Raw genomic sequence first — 15,411 nt, 5'->3', positions numbered from 1 at the left:
TTTTTTCTAATGGTTTTGTTAATTCTGAAGAAATGAAATTTACAATGGAATTTCATTGGATGGAAATAATGCTATTGTCTAAACAGAAGTGTGCTGCTGCTTTTCTTAACAGCAAAAGAGTGGATTATGCACTTTTTAATGATATAGCCATTTTCTACATCTGTCTCCGTGTAAAGGCCTTTGTAGAATAGAAATGGGCAGAATTTTCTTAAAACCAGCAAGTTTGCAAGCAGAAGTTCCATAAGTATTCATTCAAGAGACAGGATAGAAATACTAGTACTTAGTTAGGCCATGAAATGGATTACTAAGTACTGTACTTCCCATGCATTTCGGAAGTACATTGCATTTGTTTATAGGCAGTGAATGAAATGGAAAGATGCACCATTCAGCCATTTCCCTCCTGATGAAAACCAGTCTGATGATATGTGCTCAGTGTTCTCAGAAGTGTCCACTGAACACATGCAAATGCTGCTCTTTGCAACTAGTGTGTGTAGCAGGAAAAAAGCAATTATTCTATTACACGTGGTTCATTCTTTTGGTTTTACCCAGTTAATATAAGAAATAAATGTTTCAAGTAGCCTTTTTTAAGGCAGAAAGGAAATTTCAGGGCTCTCACAGCACAAACATACACATATTGCTCTAATGTTTGACCTCAACTTATGCTACTGTCCTAAAGAAAAATGGTACATGGATAATGATCTAGAAAAAAAAGCCACAACAAGAAAAAATGTCTGAAAACTTTGAATAGGAAAAGTTTTTTGGGAAAGGACACCATTGCAAGCTGATTGTAAAAGTACGGTCTAGAGGAGACAACCTTTCAAACTGGAAGCTATGGAAACAGTGCTGCAGTGCATATCTGAGCAATAAAATGCCTTCAGCATTCACACATCCTCATAAGTGGACAGGCTCATCTCAGCTTTCCTCTCAGCTGGCCCACCCTGGGCTCATTCTCGAGGGCAGGTGCTGCAGCCCATTTGCTGACAATGGTTTCAGAGCAAGTATAAACACACCTGAACTGTTTTCGGAGCCATCTCAAGCAGGGCTGACCCTGCTCAGTCTGGAAGTGATTTCTGCATTGTCTATACCAGTGCTCAAGTTGTTTTCATCACCTCCACAGCTGCACCAACATCTGAAATCTAGTACAGAAAAAGCAAGCAACCACCAGCAGCCAGTGGCAGGAGGAAAACACGAACCTTTCAGTCATGTTCCTTGGTAATTTGTGGCATTTAGTCTGACGACAAAGATGTAAAGGACCCTGTGAACTGAAAGCCAAGCATGCACAAATGCCAGCTTTCTAAGGACAGCCATTTAACAAGATCAGAGGTGCAAAATAATTTTATTCTTGATTCATTAACACTGATCAAAATGCTTTCTGTTAAAAGTACTTTGCGTTCTCTCAAAGGTGCAGAAAGTCTTCTGTCATGCCTAGCAAAAACATCTTCTAAAGACTGAGTTACCCTTGTTGCATTTTTCTCAGCTGACTATGTCTATGGAGACTGGGATCTCTCCGCATGGGCTAGTCACCAAAAGAGGTGACGTTGGCTCTGAAAAACTTAAACTCTCTTCCTTAATAAATAAATATATCATTACAGCAAATCAGGTTCAAAGAGTCATCTGCTGATTCTCAAAACTTTATTACACAAATATCATTCCTGCATGGTTGGTTTGAACAAGATGCTAGTGTTCATCCCTGACACTGATCCTTTGCCAAAGGGATCTTCTGAAAGTCTCACTTGTGCAAGGACAACATCCCTGTTTTTTAGGGCTAGGGGCAATTGTGGAAATGCAGAATTTAAAATCTTGGGACAGCTTTCAGCACACATGAAACTCAGATGGATAGAAGAGATGGAGGATTCTTCTGGCCAACAAGTATTTGCAAATAACAAGACTTTTTAGCACGTGGCAAGTAAATTTGAAAAAGAGGCCAGCACCATGTCATCAGCAGGAGAAAAGGAGGTGGAGATTCTTGCACGATGGCAAAGTCATGGAAAGCATCACAAAGACGGACAACACAACTGAAATGTTTTCACAGGAGCAGGTATCAGGTAATTTCAGGTTAATGCTGAGTAAGACTGGAAAAAAGAAAGAGCAAAGATTGAAATCTATAGATCCTTAGTATGGTGGACAGTCATTCACACTTAAGTCTGAAGCACAGGAAGCCCCTCTATGGTGAAATTTTGGGAGTCTGGTATTTGCCCCAGCATGGAGAATGAAGGTGAAGGAAGAATTGGTAGGCAGCAGCAAAAAAGATGGACAAATCATAGAAGAGAAATTCTTTCTTTATGATCAAGGAGGAAGCTGCCCTGAAGTTTTCTGCAGAAGTGCTTATGAACTGGAAGGACAGACAGCTCAAGGGCTGCGAATCTTGAGAGCACTTCTGCCCTCTCATTTTACTTATTGTCTGGACTGACTTATTTTACCTTCTTGTGAGCCATGTTGAATATACTTTCTTTTGGGTTTGACTTTGTCCTCTCACCTTTTGGATTTTTTGCAGCTTTTCGGTGATCACTGTACTTACTGTTCTTCCTCAAAGCAAATTACCAGAAGACACAACAGAAATAAGAAAATCATGGTATTTTTATAGATTTTATGTGACTAGTCACTTTATGTGACTAATGAAAGCAACAGTGTAAATTGTTGTTATGCACTGCATTGCAAGTTTTAAAAAATAACTCAGTCTGGGCCCCTCATGAGATGGAATAAGCAGTGAGCTGGTGCACATTTTTGCTAGCCATGACCCTTCTATCTTTTTCAAAACAGACAAGGAAAAATGCCTTTTTTTCTCTGATGGATTTTTTCTGTAAATTTTGCAAAGTTTTATCTTCTGGAAAGGTTACACTTTTCTTGCCTCTCTTCTGATCATTTGTCACTAACACCCTACCAGGAGGTCACTTAATGCACTCGCACTCCATAGAACAGCAGATGTAAGTCTGTTAGTGCAGTGGTTTTGGTGTACTATTGCTTATCACGTTTTTGCCCTTTAGGTGCCAACCTGGATTCACTGGAGCAAGATGTACTGAAACTCTGCCCATGAAAATCCAAAACCAAGAAAGTATGTTAAAATAATCTGAACTTTGCTTTCTTCCCCAACTACAGCAACAAAATCAATAGTACTTGGTGTTTTCACAGTTCAGCTGGAACCGGCCTCTTTACTCACTAATTTCTGACCTGATTTTCTGAAGTACAATCTGTACACCACGGCATTATTGACCTCCAAAATATTTCTCGTTTGTGTGATTTTTGATCTTTCCATTCATTCACAGATGCATTTGTTTTGCACACGCTGGCAGTTTTCCTGTTTGGGAGACTGCTGCATTGTGCAACCCTAAAAGACCAAACTCATGGAGATGAGTACGTACAGATCTTGTGTCCTTGCTGCCTTGTGGAAAGAGCATCCTAAAACCAATCTCGGTCTCTGGAATGGTGAATTTCTTTCTCAGATCTTGAATTTTGATTCATTTTGATCTGGATTGGTTTGGTTTTGGCTGGTTTTGCAGGGGGTATCTCTTTACATTTCCACAGAGCAAATAACTTGCTCTCAACATCCTGAGCTATTTTGACACGCTAAACCGAGATTCAGTTTCTGAAAGTGAACTCACCAAGTCATATCAGTTCACACTGAAGGAGCTTCTTTCTTAGCATATGTTCACTTCTTCTCTTTTCTCTGTTTTTTTCTCTACCATTTTTTTTGTTTGTTTTTCCTCTCAGGTGCCCAAATGAATTTACTGGTGATCGCTGCCAAAACTACGTAATGGCCAGCTTCTACAGTACGTCCACTACTTTTCTGTCTGTGCCGCAGTAGAAGCATGCTCAGTCGGTGCTGCTTTCTTGTCGCTGCATCTTTCCTCCAGTTTTGTTTTTTTTTTTTTTTTTTTTAATCTGTAACTAGATTTGTTGCCTAAGGCCTAATATTGATTGTCTCTGCCTGTTGCATGAAAATTATAACAAAAAGCAATCGCAAATTATAACAGAAAGCAATCCTGAGGTTGTTTGGTATTGAGGGTAGGGGGAAATGCAAGACTTAGGAATGCTGTGAAATTAATTCTGAATTAATTCTGTGATACCGACTCCCTGCTGACATCAAGCAGAAAAAGTACAAAAATGAAATTTTGAAAGTCTCCCATTTTATTTGCCACAAGAAGCTTGAGTCAAGATACAGGCCAGCACTCTCTCAACCAAAGGATGGGTAGCTAGTCCTCTGCTTATATATGACATTTGGAACTAGAGGTTAAAGGTAATTGAAGTGCTTACATTGTTTCAAGTGAGCACTTGCCAAACAGGATCAAAATTTTCTTCCTCCTCCTTCTCCAAGCTTCAGTGGAGAGAGTACAGAAAAAAAAAGAAAAGAGGAAGAGATTATTTAAACAATGAGGTCTAACATGTTTTGGGTATATTGTGAGTAACAGGTGCAAGAGATCAAAGATTAATCTGCCAAATGAAAGTATCAGACACGCACATACACACACTGCTAGAATCAGCACTGTAGTCCCATCCCATAAGGTTTCCCATGGAGAAATGGAAATTATTATTATTACTTGACAAGGATGCAGCAGAAGGTACACTATATATTTATTTTCTCTCATTGGCTATAGCAAAGTCAAAGGTAACATACAAGAAAATTGCTTAGTTCTTACATTTAAATGCATGTGTACTATTTAAATTTAGTTGTTCCTGGCATCAGAATATACTGCAATCTAAAAGCAGTGTTACAGAAACTGGTTTTTTGATGGATTACTTGCCAGCACAGAAAGACTATAGGCCAGCTTAGTTTAATTTCCTTTGGTATATAGGACAAAAAGCTGTAAGTATGTGCTGGACATTTTGGAGTCTCAAGAGATGCACAGATTTTCTCTTATACTGATGGATGAAAAACATCCATACATAATTCATACTTTCCATCATAGAAGCTACCCACATAAATCCCAAGAGTGCTGACTGGGGACCGGACCTTCCAGCACTCAGGTGTGCATTTTATGCCCTGCTTTAGAAGCTTTATTAGTGTGAGTTATATTTAAATCCCTCTGGTAATGATGGCTCTAAAATTTTTTATGCTATTACAGTATTTGTTTACCAAATGTTAGATTTAAGTGGCCCTGTTTGTGGATTGAGGTGAAAAGTGCAGTTCAGATTTTCGGATCTTAGAATAATAATTTAAAAGGAGGTGGTGTAAACAATATGAGATCCATTGTTTGCTGCTGAATTTTATCTGAAAACTGTAGAAGAATTGTGTGTTGATTATGAATTCATTTTCCAACCAAGGAGTAAAAAAAAGTTTTGGTGGGTTTTCCTTCCTTTGTTTTTCAGTTTCCTAACCCTGGTTGGCATTTTTAAAAACACCAGGTTGAGATTTTCTGAAATTGCCTCCATGGAAAAGGCAGAGATGCCCTTGCTGTACTGCAAGAGTTACACATAGTTTTTAGTACTTAAGCTGGTCAAGCACTTCCTCTCCTTGAAATGCAGAAGCGGGAAAACATAAGAGAGCCCCAGCCATGGGGCTATGAGAGTCTGGCACTTCTGCCTGCCCTGCTCTGCACTGCAACATCTGATTTCTTATACTGCTTGAGATCTTGAAATTACACTTTTGGAAAGGGTCCACTGAGGGCACATTTATACTTAACTAAAAAAAAAATCAATGAAGAAGCATTTATATGACATTTTATTATCATACCCAAAGCAGACCAGAGCATATTATTTAACAGAGGACTTAGAGAGTTCTCTAAAGGCAAATGTTGCATCTGGGACTTAAAGCCAAGCTCATATTTTGCACCCAGTGTTGTGGATGATTAACTTAGTTCTGTGGATGCAGCTTTTGCAAAATACAGAGTAAATTGAGATGCTAAACAGTGTAAGTGCCAGTAGGAAACAAAAGTGTATGTGTGAACCATACAGTTATGAATTTCACTTACTTTTTGAAGGGTCTCTCTTAATTTGGAAAGAAAGAGTCAGTGGGGTTCCAAGCCAAGTGCGCCTACTGATGAGCTGTTACTGTGTTAATTTGGCTGTTAAAAATTTCTTTCTTCAGAAATCTCCCCTGGAGTTGGTATTTGAGAGTCCTGAATTACTGAGCTGAGCTTTTGCCAGATGAGAACAAGGCTCCACTGAGCATTCTGGAAATGCCCTGTCCCAGCAGAGTGCAAGTCTAACTTGACTCATCTCACAAGCCTGGCGGGCAGACCCTGTAGTGTCCTTTCCTTGAGCATAGCAGTCACAGCTGCTACCACGAGTGCCTCCCTGGGTTTTTTCTGTGACTGCTTTGACTTTGAGACTCGTGATCTACCACTGGCCCATAGGACAGCAGAAGGCAGTCCACAAATTGTTGCAAAAATACATCAATTCCGTGCATTTTCTGTCTGAATGTTCACACATTTTCTCCCTTGAAGTCGGGGAATCAAGGCCAATGGAGGAGAGCAAAAGTCATGAGTCAACATTCAAAGTTTTGGGTAATTTTCATGTAGTTAGGCAAGAGAACTCTTATGGCAACACTGTGCAGAATGATCCCTGGGTTAAGAAACAGTGATAAAGCCATGAATTAATAGAAGGTTGAGGGAATGTCTCTAGAGTTTAATCACAGGTAAACACTTTGTCCTCTCAAATGCCCCAAGGACCCCATTCAAAGGGACTATGGACTTGCTTACTTCACTAGTTTACAATTAGATATTAATTGTGACTTTAGAACGGTCCGGGGACAGGCTGTGGCCCTTCTTGGGCATCACCTGAACATGAGGCACTAGTTTAAACAGTGTCACTGGCTTAAACAGCCCTGCCATCCCTGATGAGCAAGAGGAGCAGAAGGAATTTTCTTTTTAGATTATTGTGGCCCCTGCCTCATATTGTCACAGTGAAGCTGGCTGAGGCATTAAAGGGGGCAAGAGAAAAGCTCCGATGAAAAGGGTGACCAAAACTGCAGTTACTGTGTGATGGCCTAATTTTTCAGCCTTTTCATACAAACTACAGGTCTTCAAAAGTGTGCCTTTAGCTATTCTACTACTTTAGTATTTCTCATTTTCTACATATTTCTCAAGTTGTCACATCTGCATAAGGTAGTAGACAATCTCCCCTGAAATTTTCATTTACTAAAGCCTTTCACACTCTGTGTGCTGAGACCAAGACTCCTAAATGAACAAGCAGTTTTGAAAAATGCCATTGTCCATCTTTTGCTCAGAATTTTAAAAGACAGGTTTTCACTATATACTGCTCAGTTAATGTTCACTAAGTGCTAAAATTGCTATAATAGGATACTTCAATTACGAAAGGACAAATTTTCTATGCTCCTGAGATTGAGCCAATTGTTACTTTTACAGGAGCCATAGGACTTAATACATTAAGTTCAAAACCAATTTTGCAACCTTAGTACTATTGAAATGAACCAGATTTTGGATCCAAAGTGGAATCTAAATGTCACAAAGAGACTATATCCCAGTCTCTTAAACAGAAATGGTTGACACACAGAGGTTCTGTTCTTTGGTAGCTTAGGAGATTTGAGTTTGTTTTTACTTGAAATTGCATGAAGAAGAATTTCTAATTTGTTAGCGTTTTTCATTACCCACAGAAAGAAACATGACACTTTGGTGCTTTGGAGTTGGAATCGGTCTTCCTGGACCACTCTGCTGTTGCAGTTGATCCAAATGGGTCCTTTCTTTGCCAGATGAAAATTCTCTACAAACACTGGAGGCGGTGCTCACCCCTCCCTGGGCAGCACCATGTCTCTACATGAATCCACACAGCAGCCCCCTCAAAGTCTGGAGTGCCCAGCAGCTGTGGCACACCACTCATAAACAGAGCATGCAGTGCTGAAGGATTCTCTTCCACATTTCCCAACACCATCCTCTTGTTCCATAGACCCTGCATCTCAGCAGGCTACAATATACCCAACAAGCTGTAGTTTTAAATAACTTCGTTGAAAAAAAATTGCTTCCTAAGCATTTTTTCCTGCGAGACTGTCATATCCCCCAGTCACAACCAGAATGAAAACTGAGATGTTAAAAATAATTAATTGCATTTATTCTTAGAGTACCTAGAGACAGATATTCAATAGAAGCCACACTGCATGGAAAAAGTGTGCAAAAATATCAGGCTAAGTAGGAAAATACCAAAATAATCACCTGTTTATAAAATGAGAAGTGTTGGGATGTTCTGCTTATCAGATCTAGGGAATGTAACTAGGAATACCATGGATAAGTCAGAGCTATGTAACATCTAGGTTTGAATAAGCAATGCATGTTTCTTCAGCATGTTTTCTTGTTAGGCCTTCCAGACAGAATATATTCCCATTTAAAATACCAACTCCCTATTGAATTATATGAAATAGAAACTGCATGATATGAATGACTTCCCTAAAATTAAATTACCTTCAAACTAGGTGTCTTATCTATAAGCAGCCATAATTACAGCAATATATGTGCATGGGCATGTCATTCATTTTACTGAAGATTTAATCAAGCTTTCTATGCAACTAATGTATATCTTTAGCAGAGGTCAGGTAGGCATGTGAAACTGGCTCTTTAGGAAGAGACCTGGATGGATTCCAACTTACTTAACCCTTAAAATGTTACTGATTGACAACAAAGAATTGGCATTCCCCATGTGTGCAAACTACATTAAAAATCCATTTGCTGTGAAAATTACCATTGGATGTAAATTTCACAGCACACGAGAACAATAAAAGGCAAGAGCTACCATGGCTGTGGTGTTGGCCCCATGGGAAGGGTCTCCTAGGGTACTTGCTGGGGGGACACCTGTGTTCCTCTTGACCCACAGGGCATGCTGATTTAGGCAGTGATTTGTGTAAGGGATCAGGCCCTGCCCCCAGGGTCCATATGGCTGGTCAACAAGTTGTTCTGCCAACACAGCACAGTCCAAATACAGGAGAAGGGGTTTGGGTCCTCATTTTCCAGAAGCTGGAGGCCTGCTGCAGTCAATTTGCAAAGCAGAGGACTACCACTGCTGAGTAATCAGTGCCAGCCAGCTCCAGGTCACAAAGTTCAAGAGCAAGGGTATGCATTCCGGGGACAGAAGCGGGGTCAGAAGGGAGAGCAGTGCACACCCCATTTACCAGGGGTTATGCTGCCCTTTGTAAAGCATCCCTTTGCTGTCATGTTCCCATGAGGAAACAATCAGCCATTGTGCATGGCATGCTCAGGCCACAGCCCTGTTCATCTCAGTAAGATCTTTAAGGGTTAATGGTTCCTGTTGCCTTCCCTGGACCGTGGCTGCTGGGATGCTCCATGTATACATATTTTTGTGTATAAGCCTTGCAGAGGGTCTGGTCACATAGCTAAGGAAGGTGCCCTTTCTGCACTGCCCACATAACCATGCACCCTTTGTCCTGTTTCATGTGCAGACACAGAATAGCTGTAATTCTCATATGTAATTTACTTTTAAGTACAGTGTATTGCTCTTTTCTGAAACTTTTTCCTTTTTCTTTCTTTTTTTGACAACTTTCTGCATTGGCAGAGCATCTTGGGATTGAATTTATGGGTATGGACCAATCATTCCTTTTAGCCTGCAGATTCTAGACCCTGAGAGATAAACCCCTTTTAATTTTTTTTTTCTCCACTTCCCCTTTTCAATTCCTAACCAATTTCTTTATGCTTTAAAAGGGATCATACAGCTATAACAACAATCCTTGACGAAGTGTTAGTGGAGATCAGTTCACTAAAATGGTCATCAAATATTGACAGGATATTCCAGACTTAAGGAATTCTAGGAATTGCTAGAGTGATCATAACATTGTGTACATTCCTCTTTCTGCTGTATAGTTTTGACTAGTTTTGACCTCTGCTTTTGGTGAGATTTTTTCGGGTTGCCAGGTTTTGGAAACACTGTAAGTGTTAAGCAAAATGTCTAACTAGTGTATTAAAAGGGAGGGAGAAACTGTAATGGCCACTTAAAATTGTGCAAATTTGCAGTGTTGAGCTCTGATTTTCAAGTAAAGTTTTATGTCTAAACCCATATCTTGGTGGTTGCACATCATGTGTAAATCAGTTGCCTATACATACCTGTAAATGATATGATATATACATTCCGTTCCAGGTTTGTAAATCCAAAGTAGAAGTTTACAGCTAGACTCCAGATCCTCAAGTCAGCAAATATATGCAATATTTCTAAAACTAAACTCAACAAGAACATTGGCAGTGGGTACTATTTTCACACTTCAGCTTTAAATATAATAGAAATAGATCTTTGAAGTTGTATTCACGAATAGACTGTACTTATCTGACTAGCTATTTGTATTCAGAGGTACAAATAATGCATTTCTTGAATAGGCTAACTTGAAATTCAGGTCACTTTTAGTTTGGAATCTCTTACAATTATTGGTAAATAAATTTTTTTTTAAAAAATTTAAAAAGTAACAGGTGGTGAGGTAGTTTTTGTTCACATTCTTATTAAAAATGCCCCCACAAAATGTCATTAGCTTAAGCTGTGAACTGTGGAAAATCCATTACAAGCCCAAATTTTAAAAATCACTCACAACCCAGCTTATTTTTTGTTTTTATTATTATCCTAAGTTAGCATTAATTCCCACTCATACATATTAGGTTGTAGCGGAAGATGTAAGGCTACATTAACGTATGAGTTAAATTAAAATCCTTTAAAAAACTGACATGCAAATTTTGCTTTATATATGAAATTACATTAGCGGAACAACCTCTTGGAATTAAATTCTTTTAAAAATCCCCAGAAATATATAAGAAGAGAAACTTTAAAACAAAGCAACTTTAAAACTTCATATATATCATCAGTTATGTGTAAATTAGAGTGATTTGAAATTAATTGCATAATATGCATATCTGGAAGGCTGCTTATGTAATACCTCAAGTCTTATGTTGATTCGATTTTCCTAGCACTCTGTAGGGTAAAAAAAATATTGAAATTATTTTTAAAACTTAATAGGCTAAAATCTTTCCTAAATTTTCACTGCACATAAAATTCTTTACAAACTTTCCTGTAGGGCTGCTATAAATTTATTTCAAGGTAGTTTAGTCAGCGTATGTAATTTAGCTGGCTATCATTAACTGACTCCATAAACGTTAACATTGGTCAGAGACAGAAGGCACTTTTGGGGCAAGGTGTAGTATAACCCAAGTGCCCCACAGGAGTTCTTCACAAAACTCTTCTTGGCCCTAAACAGAGTCCAAGGCTTGTCTTTGAGGCATCATGCCATCTGCAAAGTCTTGACCAGGATCCCAGTCGTGTCCCAGCTGCCAGCAGCCCCTGTCGCCCACACTGCCCCCCCAAATGAGGGATGCCCCCCCCCCACCCACCCCCCCACGCCCAACATGGCATGCCTCCTTTGGCCCTGGCTGTCCCTTGCCAGCCAGGAGCACAGCCACATTTACATGAGAGCTTGCTGGTTTGCTGGGCATGACATGCCCAAGTGCTTTCCTTGGCAGACCGTGCCCCTGGAGTTCAAGGGCGGGCATGACAGCACCACCATTCATGCCCACCATGTCCAGCTGCATTTTCCTTAGGGCTTTGTTTCAAAGGGCACAGGAGGGAACTGAGGCTATGAAAGCAGATCCAGGGATTTAATTTCCTGTGCCCATCAAGACCTGTAGTCCCTGCAGAATTGGTGGTGCTGTGAACATTGCTCAGGGCTGCACCCACAGCCCTGCTCCCTCTTGACGTCCCCTGTCCCCTGCAGTGACTGAGCTCCCAGAATGTCCCACACATATGCAATGAGCCTCAGCCCACTAGCAAACTCAGTCAGGCCATCACCAGCCAGCTGCCCAGCTCATTTGGAACAGCCTCAGCCTGCACCAAACCTCCCAGAGTCAGTGCAATTTTTCCTTCAGTACAAAAACTGAGCAGAGTGTCCACTGTTAATCTTCTACTTCCTCTTCCTCGTGCTCCAAAAAAAACCAGGTTGATATGTCATTATTCATTTTGCTTTCATAAGCTAACAGCTGACAGCATGACAATAAAATAATAGTAATAATTCAAAGCATTTCAAATTAGCCCCTAAATTGCTTAGCACAATTCTCCTGTTTCCTGTGACATCCTTGTAATACACCATTTCCATGGCTAACTAATAAGCGCTTTGAGAAGGGGCAAAAAAGGGAAGGGGATCCAGTGCCACTAACTAGCCTAGGTGAGGAGTTATGCTGTATGAGAAATCCCTTCACAATCTGCTTCAACCTTTTTTTTTTGTCCCCAAGCATTTCTTCTCTCTGTTTTTTTCCAGTTCCAAGCATGTGCCAGGCCTGTAGTTGACGTCTGTCCCCTCTTTTCCTGTCTTTCCTTATATTTCACCTTCCTCTTTTTCTTTGTCGTAGTTTGGTTTGGTTGGAGTTTCAGTCATTTCTTCCTTCCCTTCTTTGACTTTCTGTTCTTGGAGCTATATTTTTTTTCTTTAATAAATTTTTGCAGCATCCTAGTTTTACCACACTCACTTCTTCTTTCCTCTTCCCTGTCTTTGTTAATTATTAGTGCTATTAATTTTGTCTGACAGTGCTCATGTTTGCTGGTGTTTGATTTACAGTGGGTTTGGCTTGTAAGACAAATTTGTTCCATGGTGTGGTGCATTGTATCAGAGAAATTAAGATTTATTTTTGCTTTTTGGTTTGTTGCACAGAGTATTTGCCACTTGCCCACAGCAACTTAAAAACAAAACCAGACAAGCTCAGGAAACACAAAGGAGGGAAGTCTGCTCCCTGTTCAGTAAAGGAATATTTTCCCCTGAACTGGTGTGTCATTTATGACAGTGCATCATTTGGACATGTGAGAGATACGTGGCACATGTGAGAGACCACTGTGCACCTCTGTACCAGCCAGATGTCAGTCCCTTCCAGCAGGAATAATGCTGACCTTTATCCCAAAGGTAGTGCAAAGCTGTGCAGCTCTAATTCATTAATTTATTTTTAATCACCTGCTGATATTCTGACTGTGGTCGATATTGCAGATCACTGTTGGTCTGTCTGCTTAATCAAAAATAAGACTTAAGTAAAGCTGGACATCCATTTTTCTCCTAAGAGCAAGTACACAAATCCTCATCTGTAAAGCGTCAACACAGAACGCTCCTCTGTTTCAGAGCTCCTTACTTAACATTTCCCCAGCAGAGCACTCAGCCCTGCTCTCTGCCAAGCATGAGCAAGGCTGGAAAGCATCAGTAGCTCCAGCCCAAACATTAGCAGTGCTGCTAACACCTTTATAACAGTGAAATATCTCAGATGAATGAGATAGGTAACAAGTTGTCATCACTGAGCAAGCTGCCACCCTAGATAGAGAGTTCCTTAGTAGGTCACTAAGGGATACAGGTTGAAACTCTGCATTTCTCTCACACAAGGCACTGCCGGTTGTGGATATTGTTGTGTTTTAGGAGGAGCTGTGGAGAAAGAGTCTGAATTTTATGACCAGAGCTCAAAACCTCTCTTCATTTCCATTGGTGATATAATTACAAGCCAAGCTCATGTTTCAAATGTACAAGAGTGTTTTAAAATTTCTCCTGTAAAGACAGCTGAGATATAAATTGACATGGGACCAGAGGAATATTGGTGAAAACAATCCAAAAAAGATAATAAGAAAATAAATTTCTCATAAGAGCTGTAAAAATGGCTTTCATTCCAGCTGTCTTTGCAAAACTTCCAAAGCATTTGCAAATTCTTGTTATTACCTTAACACACTTCATTTTTATTTCCAGCAAATGCTGTGTTTGTCAACTAAGAAGTTGTTTCTTAGATATTATTCTTGTTAGCTTTAAAAAAACAAAAAAAAGTTACTTTTGACTGTAATTCTGTAATTGTTCTCATCCTCCAGTATTGTGTTTTGTAGTTTGTGGTGTAGTCCTGTTCTCCTTGCAGTCAATAATGAGTCTGCCTGAAGTATGGTGGCTGTGTCTCGGTGTGTCTGTGTGAATCTGTGCAGTGGTTTGTAGCATGACAGCTGTTGACTGTGTGCTCCTTGCCTAGCCATCCTCCATGTTGTGACTTTCTCTGTTTTTGTCCCTTTCTAGAAGCTGAGGAACTGTACCAGAAACGGGTGCTGACCATAACTGGCATTTGCATTGCTCTTCTAGTAGTTGGCATCATGTGTGTGGTGGCCTACTGCAAAACCAAGTAAACTTTTCTCTTCTATTTCATATCTGTGGTTGTTGGTCAGGGCCTCCCCAGTTGACTGTAACTTCTCTGGGCATAAGGCTGTATCTGGGTTTCTCTAGAGGTGAGCTTAAGAGACAAATTTGTGACCAGGGTGCTTTGATCCAAACCAGATGAATATGAGTCTCCATGTCCATCAGCAGTGCAAAATTAAGAGCAGTATCGGAAAGATTTCTCAGTCTTCAAATGTAATTTGCAGTTTTTTGTCTTTTTTTGCTTGCCTTCTTTTCTATCACCCATTTCAGCTGGTTTCCCCAGCTGAAAAGGAACAAACTCCAACCCTGGAATCATGTTGCTTTCCAGCAGTGAATTTTATGTATAAGCCTAATTTGTTTGTACTTGAGACACAATTAATGATGCTAAAAGTTACTATACACCAAAGGCCAAAAATTCAACACAAAAGTGCTCTCAGTGCGAAAGTAGGCATTGAAATGTGTTCTGTGAGTCTCTAAATTGCAGGGGGTGACTCTGAAACATGCATGAGGCGCTATGGACTATAAATTACACAGAACATCAGCAGAATTTCTGCTGCCAAAACTTCTAGCTGCCTTTATAAATCTCCCCACCAAAACACAGAAAGACCTTATCATAAATATTCCACATTTGTATAAACCTGATTTACTGTTTCAAGGCCTGATTGGCAGTTGGTTTTTGTTGTAAGCCCCACCAATAATGAATGTGTTAAAAGTAGGGGAGGAGGGAGATCATTTATTCCTCTCAGTGAGAGTCCAGACACAAACGCACAGCTGCTCCTACCCATAACCTTGTGCCAATGGTCAGTGGGGAGCAGCTGAAACAGTAATAAAAAATCAGATCAATTACTGCTTTTAGAAATCACATCCCCATGTATTTCAACAAACATTTAGTCATGATCCTGAAGTAAGATTTTCTGTACAAAGAAATCCGCAGAATCCATCAGGGGTCTGGATGCTTTTTTTGCCCCAGACATCAGCAATCACTGTGAACCAAAAGTTAACTGTTTTCAAAAACAGTTGATGAATGTCCCATGCCAGGGCATGGCCCTCCAAATGTAGCAGTGAGGCCAGACTGGTATCTGTGAGGTGATTTGCATATGCTCTTTTTCCTACATAGGGGAAAACTCAGAAACCAGGATTAATCTTGGAATGGTGTTAGGAGAACAATGTAATAATCTAATAGCTTAGATTTTGTTGGTCTCCTTACAAGAAATACTGCTACTAAATTGCCAAGGCATTAGCTTCAGACCCTGAGCCTTAATTCAGAGGTACTTTATTTTGCACACCATTTACACTGAATATAAAAGCTTCTTAAGTACATAGTAGCTTACCTGTTACTCTCT

At 40.0% G+C, this 15,411-nt stretch overlaps 1 protein-coding gene across 6 annotated transcripts in view; it reads left to right on the top strand.

Annotated features, from left to right (window-relative positions):
* NRG1 (neuregulin 1) overlaps nucleotides 1–15,411 on the top strand; it is a 176,215-nt gene that overhangs the window by 147,168 nt on the left and 13,636 nt on the right. For 2 of the 6 annotated variants that reach the window (XM_050987240.1, XM_009096077.4), the window contains 2 exons: nucleotides 3,709–3,767; nucleotides 13,952–14,054. In XM_050987240.1, the coding sequence (XP_050843197.1) occupies nucleotides 3,709–3,767; nucleotides 13,952–14,054 (162 nt within the window). Of the gene's footprint in view, nucleotides 1–2,984; nucleotides 3,053–3,708; nucleotides 3,768–9,453; nucleotides 9,478–13,951; nucleotides 14,055–15,411 lie in introns of all 6 variants that reach the window. The other 4 variants (XM_050987239.1, XM_050987238.1, XM_009096076.4 and 1 more) reach the window with 3 other exon arrangements.

The sequence above is a fragment of the Serinus canaria genome, chromosome Z, assembly GCF_022539315.1.
Source record: "Serinus canaria isolate serCan28SL12 chromosome Z, serCan2020, whole genome shotgun sequence".
Classification (NCBI taxonomy): Eukaryota; Metazoa; Chordata; class Aves; order Passeriformes; family Fringillidae; genus Serinus; species Serinus canaria.
Note: the sequence above shows the minus strand (reverse complement) of the source record. Positions and strands in the feature narration are given on the sequence as shown.